Source organism: Pempheris klunzingeri, chromosome 20 (genome assembly GCF_042242105.1).
Source record: "Pempheris klunzingeri isolate RE-2024b chromosome 20, fPemKlu1.hap1, whole genome shotgun sequence".
In the NCBI taxonomy this organism is placed as follows: domain Eukaryota; kingdom Metazoa; phylum Chordata; class Actinopteri; order Acropomatiformes; family Pempheridae; genus Pempheris; species Pempheris klunzingeri.
Genome location: NC_092031.1, coordinates 2,407,104 through 2,419,955, shown reverse-complemented (window position 1 = coordinate 2,419,955; position 12,852 = coordinate 2,407,104). Strand labels below are relative to the sequence as shown.

At 45.7% G+C, this 12,852-nt stretch overlaps 2 protein-coding genes across 2 annotated transcripts; one reads left to right on the top strand and one right to left on the bottom strand.

Annotated features, from left to right (window-relative positions):
- Nucleotides 1-524: 524 nt before the first annotated feature.
- On the bottom strand, nucleotides 525-3,816 carry LOC139220103 (proton channel OTOP3-like). Its single transcript, XM_070852173.1, has 7 exons — nucleotides 3,441-3,816; nucleotides 3,213-3,349; nucleotides 2,394-2,452; nucleotides 2,083-2,237; nucleotides 1,318-2,000; nucleotides 856-1,020; nucleotides 525-769 (listed from the first exon to the last, which is right to left on the bottom strand). The coding sequence occupies exons 1-7, from the start codon at nucleotides 3,814-3,816 to the stop codon at nucleotides 599-601; spliced, it is 1,746 nt and encodes a 581-aa protein (XP_070708274.1). The 3' UTR covers nucleotides 525-598.
- Nucleotides 3,817-5,505: 1,689 nt separating this feature from the next.
- ush1gb (Usher syndrome 1Gb (autosomal recessive)) lies at nucleotides 5,506-11,267 on the top strand. The gene is made up of 3 exons (XM_070852032.1): nucleotides 5,506-5,777; nucleotides 9,756-10,203; nucleotides 10,446-11,267. The coding sequence occupies exons 1-3, from the start codon at nucleotides 5,614-5,616 to the stop codon at nucleotides 11,265-11,267; spliced, it is 1,434 nt and encodes a 477-aa protein (XP_070708133.1). The 5' UTR covers nucleotides 5,506-5,613.
- The last annotated feature ends 1,585 nt before the right edge of the window (nucleotides 11,268-12,852 follow it).

Sequence of the window (12,852 nt, the reverse complement as noted above, 5' to 3'; positions counted from 1 at the left end):
TGAAGATCATGAGATGTGGCTGAAAGCTCCAGAGAGAAATAGTAAGTACCTTTTGAGTTGAGCGTATTATGTCACAGACACTTTAAGGGTCGTGTTTATAGGTTACAGCATTATTAAAGCATTTTAATTTGTTTATTTGTGACCTTTGAGTTATTTACCACATAAAAATGATCATGGACTTATTTTTTCCAGCACAAGTTTTTAATAATAATAATTTAATTTGATAATTTTTCATCATTGTTGAGGGGCTGCAGCCAAAGTCTGCCCAACATGTACATTTAGTCTTTTTGTAGTTCTTCTACACCAAAGCAGGGAAACCATTTCTTTGGCTTTGTGCATGTTGAAAACATGTTGAAACATAAAAGGGACAAACATGACTCACAAGCTTCTGTCAAATGTTTTGCTGTATCATTAAGATTTCCTTTAATTGGAACCAAAGAGTCCAAAATCACAAAAAAACAGTCTCAGGCCAAAAGTGTACAGGTGTGTCGGCATATTTTTGAACATATATCATAAACCTAATCATTTCCAAATGCATATCATGTTGTATTCCTTTAAATTTGTGGCTTTCATCTCCTTGAACAGTCCGTGCTGCTGGTCATGCAGAGATGAGCAGCTCCATTAAAGCTCCCACTGAGTGCATCCGGTAGAAAACGCAGAGCGGCTGCCCCAAGTTTACCAGAACGAACCAGGCGGTGAAGCCAAAAAACTGTTTCCCGAGGCCGTTCTCAAACTGGGGGTGGACTCCAAACGCAGGGATGACCCACAGCTGCAAGAGGAGGGAACATCGGAGTATTTCATCAGTGCAGAAACAACAAGAGGAACGAATCAGCTAATAAACACACGAGACGTTACCATGATGTTAGACAGGATGAGGAAAGCACAGATTTCTTGTATAGCTCTTTTGGTCCATGGCTTTTTCCCATCATGCACTTGGGCAGCAGCAGACGTGTTCCCCTCCAGCAGAGAAATATCCGTCTTCTTCTCCTCTTGTTTTGGCTCAGCAGCCTTTTTTCTCAGCTGGGGGGCAGTTTGTTATTTGGATAGAAGAGAACATGCACAAAACTTAGTGAATCTATTAGGTGGTACAAGGAATCAACCCCCCCTCCAAAAAAAACAAATCTTTTTGGTGTTTCTAACATGCAAAACATTTTTCAGGTTATATCTTCACATGCAACAGCCCACATTCACAGAACACAAATCCATACATGTATAAATACACAACATCTAACACTTCAATCAATGCAGCAGTGAAAAGTGGCTGCTGTGTGTGAATGGAGCCTTTTAATGGCTCGTCCAGGTTCACCCATCAGGTACCTTGAAAATGCTGCTGCGCTGCTTCTCCTTCCTCTTGGCCAGGAGGCTGGGGTGCCTGTGGAGGCCCTCGATGATGAAGATGTTCTGGAGGATGAGCTCCAGCAGGCTGAGGAGGGAGTAGGCCAGGTCCATGTCCCCCATGGCCCCCTGGGTCCCCACGGCCAGGGCGGCCACCAGGGAGAAGTAGGACAACGCGAGCTGGCCCAGAGCCGCCGCGACCAGGAGGAGCACATCCAGGCTGCGGGTGGGGTTGTGACCCCCCTCCTTGGCCCTCCTCTCCAGCCTGTGGACCAGCATCCCGGCCAGGGAGCAGAGAGACATGATGGGCATGACTGCTAAATGGTAGCTGTAAAATATGAGGAAGGCGGTGAGGCGAAGCTGCCGCTGGCTCACCCAAACCTGGTAGAGGATGAAGACGGTCACACCTGCTACGAGGACCAGGGCGCCAAACACCAGGCCGTATACGACCCCACCTTGGTAGACCACACGAAGGGTCAGCTTCTGAGTAACGTGATGGGGACCTGGACTCGTCCTGCGGCCCACGTTCTTCCACATCACGTAGACCATGCAGCCTGCCATCAGGTAGTACTCCATGTTGAAGGGAAAGAGGATTTCAAAGCCCTTCCTGAAGGTGAGGCAGGCTGCGCTCGCGCTGCACTGGCACAAGGTCCGATTGGAGATTCCTGGAGGAGGTTAAAGAGAAAATACATCCAGTACGAGGCAGCAGGAGTGTTACTCCACCTGCAGCCTGGCTTCACTAACTACCTGCTGCATCAGAGGTGTCTCCCTCAGGTGAGCTTGTGTTGCTGAAGCGGAGGCCGTCCTCTCTTTCTAACTCGATCTCCTCGTGGATGGTGTCCTCTGTCACTGCGTTCAGCCACAGCAGCAGGTCGGCCGACAGGATGAGCATCAGCCCCGACCTGCATCAGCAACAGCATGCACATCCAAATATGAAGAACTAATTCAATACACCTGACACCAGAAATAACAATAATCCTTTTCTATGAGCTAATAAACACAAAGAAAACCTGTAATTTAATGTATAACAAGGCAGTGACGTGTATAAAGAGATGCACCTGGTGATTATCTTGTGTTTGTGAACACAGTCTTTGGAGTGAGCCCACAGTAAATACGTCTGCAAGAGAAGTAGTTAAATCAGTTAATCAGTCATCAGTTATTCAATAAGGACACTTCTGAATAAGTAAACAGAGTCTTGAGGACTAAACGGTGAGAAAGATGGATTCATTAAGGCTTTTTGCTGCTTTTATTTCTTATATATCTGTGCACGTTTGAATTATCTGATTTTTATCTAAGCGCTCTCTCCCTTCATATCACAAAGTTATACAGAGACTTGGTGCCTAATGTTATCAAATGGATGCCAATTAAATTCAATTTAATCGTTTTATTGTCACGTGTACAGTGAAACTCCTGCTTTGCCCTTTCACCTTCAGGGCTGCTTCAGGATTAGATAAATAGATAACTAGATAGATAAATAGAAAAAGAGCAGTAGCAGGTGATGTATAGAGAATATATATAATAAATATTATTGTTTAACTGACGTCCAAAAACAAGTCGTACAGTAAACATGAGCATGTTTGTCATATTTTTAATATTTTTCTCTATTTGTGCTTCTAACGTTTAGCATCACGGCTGCTGTCTGAGTCTGAGCTTCCTTTAAACACATCCTATTTGATTTTCAGTGCAAAGCTGCGATAACATGCTTCTCCTCCTGCCTGACTGACCTTACTGTGAAAGGTCACTTCCTCCTGTTTCTCTGTGAACACGTTTATTACCAGCTGTGACTTCACAAGGTTCAAAACATCTTCTCTCTGACACCAAACGCTGCCAAACATCTTCCCTCTGCTTGTGTTTCTGTACGATGTGAATCTCATTACCTGCAGCAGGAGAAAAGAGGCCTCGACGAAGGGAGAGAGGACTTTGGCGGCGGGTTTACACTCCTTCATGCTGATCAGATAACCGGCCCTGAAGAGGTACAGCAGCAGGCTGAAGGCAGCGAAGAGCATGAGGACCACTGGAGCAGAGCGGGAGAGAGAGGAGACGTTTCATTTCACCGTCCAGGACAAGAGATCGTGTGTCTAATGAGAGGAAACACAGGAGCTCACAGGTGACGGTGACCCCCCCGGCGTGGTGGTCTTTAAGCGGGCTGATGCCGGGCTGTTTCCGGGCCCACAGCAGGTACCACAGCATCCAGGCCAAGCAGACCCCCATCAGCAGGAGCATGAACACCTGGGGCTCCTGGTGCTTCAGGCCCCCGGGGTTGAAAGCCTGTCCGGCCACCAGGGCGGCTCCCAGCAGCACCACGTTCAGGCCCAGCAGACCAGAGACCAGACGCCTCCCGCTGGGAGCCCAAACCAGCACCGGGTCCGGCTCCTGGTCCTGGATCTGATGGCCCGTGGTCCTGGTCTGCTCATCGCTGGGGGGATCTCCAGGTGCCCCCCAGGAGGAGCCCAGCTGAGTGACTCCAGGATCTGAACTCATTTTCACCTTCTTTAGTCCCTCTTCTAAAAACTCTCTTTACTTCCTGTCACTCTTCTTCTTCTCCTTCTCTTTTCCATCCACCTTCCAGGACTTTCTCTCCCACATTCAGGTGAAACGCAGCAGCTCAGCGTGTGACGGCACGCGTCTGGAGAGAACTCCACCTGACCTGCCTTCCTACGCCGCTGTAGGTGTGGTCACGATCCAGAACGTTAATGACGACACACCTTTCTAAGGAAAAGCACCTACTGGTGTTTGCTTTTCACAGCAAGCCCTTTTTGTTTTGTGCCACTTGAACAAAGTTTGCTCCGTGACCCCAAACGGCCTGAACAGAATCCTTCTCCCACAGCCACCACAGTTTTTCCTCAAAGCCACCAACATTATTTCTACTTTTATCAGCCATGTAGTGTCACTGTTTGCGTCCAGCCCACACCAGGAACTGACTTATGAATGTAACCTCACTCTTATCAGTGCAGAGCCTCAAGTAGCAGCTAATAGCTCCAGTAAACTGATAACCTGAGTTTCAGTCTCAGATCTGAAGGCTCCTGCAGGTGGTTACTTACGTTTTACTGCACATCAAAGGCCCCATATTCTGCTTATTTTCCCACTCATACGTGTATTTTTAGATCTCTGTTCAAGAATACATTCTTTTTCGTGTACAGATGTGGCTGCTGCAGCTGTTTTCAGCCTCTTTCAGCTCCGTTTTAGAAGAACAGAACATTTCCTGAGCCTGGAAACGGTGGATTACTGTCAGCGAGATGTTTTCACTGTGGGGAAGTCTGAGTGGTGTGTCCTTAAACTGAGCTGTGAAGTGTGCTGTAGTTACAGGCTCATACAGCATCAGTGGTTTTGCATGTTTTGGCCCATTTAATACAAATTAATGCAAACTGTTTTCACACAGCCTGAAAATCTATAAGCAGACGCACAAACTTTTACGAAACTGTATGATTTTCACTTACTCATGGTAAAATGATTAACTTATTATTGTTTATATCATCATACAGTCATATCGTTAAGTCAGTGGGGCTTGTTGGTCCCTGAAATAACTACCACCCAGAAAAGTAATAAATAAAATATTCTGTATATCAATAAATCAAAATCGGCAACATTAAAGCTGAGAGGAACTAAAAGTACCTCAAAAACAACAGACAAGAAATGATCAGAGTGTAGTTCCTGTTTTGGTGGTCGTCTATTCTATTCTATTCTAATCTATCTATCTATCTATCTATCTATCTATCTATCTATCTATCTATCTATCTATATTCAATTCTCTATTCTGTTCCATTCTCTTCTCCATTCTATTCTATTATTATTCTACTCTATCATCTTTTCTATTCTATTTTATGTTTATTCTATTATATGTTTTTATTACATGTTTATTTAATGTTCAATTTTTTATTCTGCTCTAATCTCTTCTATTTTATTCTGTAATCTAATCTCTTCTATAATTTAATCTATTATATTATATAATCTATTCTATAATCTGATCTATTCTATTCTATAATGTAATCTATAATCTATTCTACTCTATTCTATGTTACGTTCTAGTTACGTAACAAAAGGGGCGGGTCTTATGGCTGTAGCCACGCCCCCGCCTGGTGACCAGGACGCCTCGTGTCTCCTAGCAACCGCCCTGTCAGTCCTCTCCGGTGCTCTCCCTCCGTCCCTCCGTCCCTCCGTCGGTCCCTCCGTCCGTCCGGACCCGCTCCGTCCCGGACTGAAAGTTGCCTGAATAACGGGGCCAACCCTCCGGACCCCCCCATGGACCTGAGGAGCTCGGAGTGAGCCCAGGGCGCCGCCATGAACGACCGGTACCACCGGGCGGCCCGGGACGGCTACCTGGACGTGCTGAAGGAGGCCACACGGAAGGAGCTGAACGCCCCGGATGAGGATGGGATGACTCCCACCCTGTGGGCCGCTTACCACGGAAACCTGGAGGCGCTCCGGCTCATCGTGAGCAGAGGGTGAGTCCACCGGGGACCGGGGACCGGGGACCGGCAGGTGACCTCACCTGGAGCTCACCTGCTGGTGATGTCATCAGCTGATTAAACACCATTACAGGGACACTCACCCTCTCTGGTGTCCTGATTTGAACTCTTTGAATCTGTTATTTCGACAGTTTTGCTATTTATTGAAGTCAAACTTCACTGAAAATAAGTAAATTTTAAGACCTTAATTCTAAGACGTGAAACAATTTGAAGAAACTGGTGCATAAAACAAACTAGAATCCAGTCAGAATGGACTCTAGATGTAGTTTTGCACTGAGCAGGGAGTTATGTCCCCACTTTAGTGTTTGTCTTTACACTCCTGCAGCTCCACAACAGCAAATAAAAGTATATTTGATGTATGTGGCAGCTTCACCTCCCTGATCTTAATTATATTAACATGGAGAGAAAAGCCCCCCCCCCCCTCCCAGCTGATCTAATCAGTGCAGCAGAGATGGACGTCTGTGCATTTTAACAGCCTCATTACAGAGAAAGGTCGCAGGATATCAAACACATGCAACATAAACAGTGTGTGCCGACGCATCTGAAGCACGATGACTTTATGTTTAATCTCACACGTGTGGCTAATCCATTACATAGCCTGAGCCCGTGCAGGTGCAACTCAGATACAATACAGAGGCTATTTTCAGTCAGTGAAAGTCTATGAGACACACGAACGATATGATCAGAGAGCTTTTTATGTGTATTTGTAAGAGAAAACTGAGATAGTTATAAAAGGGTTTAGGAGTAAGGCTATATTCTGGTGAGATAAGCCGACGCTGGATCAGAGGAGGCTTTTGTTCGAGGTTAAAGGGACACACACACAAAGCAGCCTGCTGCAGACCAACAGGAGGGTAGAGGCAGTGTGTCACGCTGCTGCTGGCAGGTTTATAAGGCGAGCAGGGTTTGATGCTGAGGAGTGACTGCAGAGAAAGGTCACGGTGATGGATAGGGCGTCCTCCTCCTCCTCCTACGAGCGTCCCCGGAGGACACGCTGCAGGGTGGATGTGAAGCTGAGAGAGACGACTAAAGCTGAGCTGCAGATCAAAGTTCACAGCAAAAGGTAAACGAAGCTGCAGGAGAGCAAATGTCCTTTTTACTGGCCTTACAGGCTGTTTTTTTATTTATTTATTTGTGATTATTAGTGCAAATATTCTCCTGCAGAGCCTTTAATTCATTTAACAAAAACTTCTCAAGCAGCTGGACCAGCAGTCATGTAAGAAACCTTGACTAAATAAAATATAGTGTAGAAATTATGAATAATTATCACAATAAATAGCTCTGATTACCAACTGGACCCACAACCACGGACCCCAGAAATGGGTTCATTTGATGAAATTTGCTCCTTCATTATTGCCTACAGAAGTTTTTCTGTAAGACCTTAAATAATTAGAATAAATAAGCAACAATCAATCATGTAAAGGTGTAATTCATCAAGAGTGTCACTGAAAACTGTGCAGGTTTGGTTTGATCAGATTTGATTGATGAATAAACGTCTTCAAATGCTGCTGATTCCTGCTCGATGCATCAAAGTACTTTAACTTTAACCCCCCAAACCAGGAGGACGAGCTCAGAGAAGACAGGAAACACATAAATCTCCTGTTTCAAATAAGAAAAGTGGTTCAAACTGTGTGCATGTTAGCAAAGGCACATTTATTTCTTTAGCACCTTTCAGACACAAGGCAGTTCAAAGAGCTTTACTGGGACATAAAACACCATAAAAACAAGACACAGAAACATTAAAATACATGTAAAAGATAATAAAAGCACAAGAAAATAAATAGACAGACATAAATAGACAATAAAAGCATGTGTATAAATAGATCATCATCATCCTGCTCATTACACAGCTTCTTATTAAACAAATCAACAATTTGACAAAAAAAACACAGATTCAAAATTGATTTTATTGATTTAAAAACATATTTGAATGCTTCCGCTATCAGAACCGTGTCCATAGCAACGGCCTGTTATCCAGAAATAACACACCGCGCTATAAACTGCACTTTTGGACCTGAGGATGGTGTTTGAGGAAGTGTTCGTGCCTCGAACGCCTCGTCCTCAGGGCGCCATAAACATCTGTACGACATGTCGCGCCATCTCATCCAGCTGCTGCTGAGATGCTTCAGGTGGGATCAGGTTTTCCTACAGTGCCGGCTGGTTATTTGGGCTTCTGGGTAAACAGTGACGCTGCATGTGCTCTCTGGGAGCTCGGAGGCAACACAGGCCTCGGCACGCACACTTCTGTCCAGAGGCGGCCTGGAGGGGTCAGCCCGGTCATGGGAACTTGAGTTTTCTATAAACCATTGAAGTCTGATGCGTGTTGCTGTAAACAGGTGCTTGTTGAGGTCTGTGTGCTCCAGTTACTATCTGAAATAGTTGAGTGTGATTCCTCACTACAGTGATACATATGATCTGCTTAATTGCCCCACCAGCTGACACGGAAAGATGTCTGAGCAAAACATGATGCTCCGGACATAAAAATAAACCGATCACTATGCTGTCTGATATCAGATGTGGTGTTTGATCCCTGCAGACAGGAGCTGAAATCAGGGTTGGTGCTGATGAAGGCGGTGCCCCTGCCCTGTGTGCGGTAACGGTGTCTGTAGGTGTCTGCACAAAAAAGACTCCTGGTGTGTGGGATAAATAATGCAGAGCCGCCTCTGTCATGTTTAACCTGCAGCGCTTCAATTATTGATCGGGGCTCAGCCACGACCCGGCCATGTGGGCGGAGAGGGAACGGGAAGAGGAAGGAGGAAGAGGAGGGGCTCAGAATTCATTCAATACAAACCCACTTCACCCTTGTACATGTAACATACACAGAGAGGAGAAGTCGACATGCTCCACGTGGCTCAATGACCCAGAATCAATTTGTCACCTAAAGCCAAAGTCCTGAGCGTGTTGTTATTGTCTGACCTGTTATTGCTTGCACTGCATTATGGGTAGTGTCTTACTAATCACACTCAAGCAGCTGCTAGCACTGTAGATGTAAATAAATCCAAACAATGATTATCTTCATTGTCTTATTTTTTCATTAAGTTTAGACCACAAAGGTGAAACATGCCCAAATGTCCAGACATGGACGTCTTCAGATGGTTTATTTTGTCCGACGGGCCGAAACCTGAAGACATAAAGCAATAATAATTTTACAAACTGCAACCACAGATGAACCAGAGATGTAGCAGCTAAAACATAAATAAATGCTAGTGTGGCATTAAAATGATCAACAAACAGATGCCACCATGATAATACCTAACTCCATGTGTTATAATCCATCCAAACATCCACACAGGAGATAACCTGACGTCATGTGAGTCATCTTACTTCCTAAGTTTAGTGTTTAGTGTAAGAGGATCGGTAAAGACAACACTGACGCACACACTCTTTACACATCATGTTGAAGCTGTAGAGAAAGTGGACATCCAGTATGTGTGCAGACATTTTGCTGCATGTTGTCACTGCAGGAGATGTTTTCTGGGACTTCTGGGAAAATTAACAATCTCAGATTTGGACTTGAGGGTCTTGATAACGACAGAATAAGACAGCCAAAGTTTTATTTTAGCGTTTGAAACTTAATATAACTTAATATAGATTAAAAAAATATACACTTGAGGGCTGAAGAACAAGCTGAACACAACACTGACATGAAATTATAAAGACGTGTTTCTTTTCATCTGATGCATGTAAACTGTATTAAGCCTGTTTTTAGTTCTGTTTTGGTCTCCAACCAAATATTTGGCTCCATCTCCACCACTTCCTTCACCACCTAATAAAGATAAACATTATTTATACAGACACTTAACAGATTATAATCTGGAGTTTTTGTCTGCTGCTGGGAAAAGGTTGATGTAATAAGATGAAACGTGGTTCTTTAGGATTAAAAGCAGAATACTGTGTGTGTGAATCCACCAATGCTGAGAGCCAACATGGCGCCTTGCTTCCCCTTCTGTCTTCCAGAGGTGACCCGGACAAGTGTGACATTTGGGGCAACACGCCGCTTCACCTGGCAGCTGCCAACGGCCACCACAACAGCCTGTCCTTCCTGGTGGCCTTCGGTGCCAACGTGTGGTGTCTGGACAACGACTACCACACCCCGCTGGACATGGCCGCCACCAAGGGACACATGGACTGCGTTCGCTACCTGGACTCCATCGCTGCCAAGCAGATCACCCTCAACCCAAAGCTGGTCAGCAAGCTCAAGGACCGGGCGTTTCGCGCCGCAGAGCGCCGGATGAAAGACTGCGCCAAGCTCCAGAGGAAGCACCGTGAGCGAATGGAGAGGAGGTTCATGAAGGAGTCGGCGGCGTTAGACAACTTGGACGCTATTAGCTTTTCTAGCTACACCAGTGGCAGCACGCTGAGCCGCCAGGTCAACACTGTCACCTCCAACATGCCATACTCGCAGGTGTGATGATGCACAAACGAAACCTAGCGATTCACAATTTACTGTCTCTCAGAATATGAAAGATAAAACTGCATCTCAACTTTTTAGAAAGACAAATGAAAGAATCTCTCTATGACGATAGGAGTTTGAGGACGAGTGGAGTTTGAAAAGCGGACAAAACTTTGGCTCTGTTTGATTTGTCACATTTACACTGTTCAAATTGTGGGTTTTCTAATGAAGTCCTGTCTGTACTTTCCCCTCAGGCCACCCTGCACTCCACAGCCAAGGGCAAGGCCAAGATCCAGAAGAAGCTGGAGAAGAAGAAGCAGGTTGATGGGTCGTTCAAGATCTACGAGGACGGGAGGAAAAGTGTGCGCTCGCTGTCCGGCCTGCAGCTTGGCAACGACGTCATGTTCCTCAAACAGGGCACATACGCCAACCCCAAGGAGCGGTCACGCCTCAACATCCGCGACATGTTCCCCCACGACAATGACGACGACGCAGACACCGTCTCCCGTGCCATGAGCGACCCGGGCCTCCATGAGGCTGCATACTCGGAGATCAGCGCAGACTCCGGACGCGATTCCCTGTTCAACCGGCCCGGACTCGGCACCATGGTGTTCAGGAGGAACTATATGAGTGGAGGCATGTTTGGTATCGGGGGACGGGATGAAGGCAGCGTGGCGGGGAGTGAACCTGTGGGCCGGGCACCTAATGTTCGTCTCCGAGGACGTCTGCCTCGGCGCTCGCCCAGCTTTGATGAGGACAGTATTGGCAGCGCCTTGAGCCTGCAAGAAAGAAACCATCAGGAGTTGCCCTGGGAGGAGACTGATGTTGGGCTGGATGAGGACATGGAGCCAGAGAACAGTCCTCTGGACACCTTCCTGGCCTCGCAAAGCCTCAGCGAGTTCATGCAGCTCTTCATGAGGGAGAAGATCGACCTGGAGGCTCTGCTGCTCTGCTCAGACCAGGACCTCACCAGCATTCACATCCCTTTGGGCCCCAGGAAGAAACTTCTGGATGCCTGCAAGAGACGTCTGGACACCCTTGATGAACCAGAGGCCATTGAAGACACTGAGCTCTGAATGTCAGTGTGGAGCACGACTCTCCTTTCCTACCAGATATACTTCTGTTGTCATTCAGAAGGTACTGTTTTTGCATGCATCAGCAAAGTGTTTAGGCAATATTTCCTGGGGATGGCAGACACCAGAGAGCTATGAGAGCATGAATAGGTGTGGATGACCTTTGTTAACGTTGACCTTAATATAGTGAGTCACTAGTTTATTAGCTACACCTGAAGGGTTGGGCAATACGGTGACACATACAGAGAGAAGATTAAAAAAAAATGCTTGTTTGCTTTAGCATTACGGAGCCAGTTACACTGAGCACATCAGTGTGATGTGGGCTCCACCCAACTTCCACCTGAGCACAGGTCGTATCAGCCAGAATAAGTGAACTGGCTCTACGGCACCACCTAGTGGCCATTTGTGATTTTAACAAGATGGGATTGTGGAGCTCTGGAGGCCTTCAAGCCATTTTAGTAGCATGACACTTATGTTGATATTTCATTATAGGTTTTTATCAGAGTACAGTTACAGATAATGTTATTTTTCCTATATATTTACAGAATAAACATGCTGCCTGTGTGGGCTGATATTAATCCCCAGTACAGTCAGTCATCACAGTCATCTGACTGAAACTTGAAAAAGAAGTATAAACATTTTATGGGAAAACTTTGCCACACACACACAAACACACGGACACACAGGCTGTATTGTGTTTCTATGTTACACCTGTTATCTGCATACTGCATTAGCTCATGTATTTATGTATTAGTGAATGTAACCAATCCTTTGAATATGTAGTTTATTATGTCTCCATTGTACAGTTTTCTTACTTTAAACATGTTATTTTACTCCGTGGCACATACACAATGCTGACTTACTATTTTATGGATGAGAATTGCCCCAGACTGACTGTTGCTCTGCAAACACTGTTGCAATAGTAAAAACAATGGGGTGGTACTGTGAGGATATGTGAGTGTGTGCTAGATAACACTGTTATCTCAGGTTGCTCCGGAGGGCGTATTTGGTTTCACTGTCGGTCTGTCTGTCTGTCTGTCTGTGCACTTGAGTGTGACTGTGCATGAATGTGCCTTTTACATTTTTGTATCTGTACCCACAACCATAATTATGTTTTATTAAAATAATGTGAAAAATATGATTGTTTTTCCTGTGAACATGTCTTAGTACAGCCAAGCAGTGTTTGTACTTCACCTCTGCACCTGTCATGTGTCAGCCTCTGGCCCGCCTGGACAGAAAGACTGACACTGATGGTTAATTAGTGCTTGTATAAATAAAAAACAAGCTCAAGGCTGTGAGAGGATGTAAGCAGAGCTGTCAGACAGCCTGCCGTTCTTCTGTTCCCTTCCCTGTAGTACCTGCCGTCCATTAGAGGAGAAAATACACACACTGTATCTTTTAAAGTGCAGCCAGCGTGGCCTCGAGCCCAGAGCACTGGCCTGTCTCCAGAAAGAAAGCAGCACTGACACCAGATATGTGCACGCAGATATATATACTCTCACCTGCGCCAACACATAAACACACCCCATCTACCAGGGGACATACTGGCACACCAGCATCTTCTCCTTTTCAATCTGAACCTTTCCCC

Coding starts and splice junctions, on each gene's coding strand:
- ush1gb (XM_070852032.1), top strand. CDS start 5,614: ATGAACGACCGGTACCACCGGGCGGCCCGGGACGGCTACCTGGACGTG. Junction 5,778..9,755: donor CGGCTCATCGTGAGCAGAGG/GTGAGTCCACCG, acceptor TCTGTCTTCCAG/AGGTGACCCGGACAAGTGTG. Junction 10,204..10,445: donor CCAACATGCCATACTCGCAG/GTGTGATGATGC, acceptor CTTTCCCCTCAG/GCCACCCTGCACTCCACAGC.
- LOC139220103 (XM_070852173.1), bottom strand. CDS start 3,816: ATGAGTTCAGATCCTGGAGTCACTCAGCTGGGCTCCTCCTGGGGGGCA. Junction 3,350..3,440: donor CGGGGGGGTCACCGTCACCT/GTGAGCTCCTGT, acceptor GCTCTGCTCCAG/TGGTCCTCATGCTCTTCGCT. Junction 2,453..3,212: donor CCTCTTTTCTCCTGCTGCAG/GTAATGAGATTC, acceptor CTTCTCTTGCAG/ACGTATTTACTGTGGGCTCA.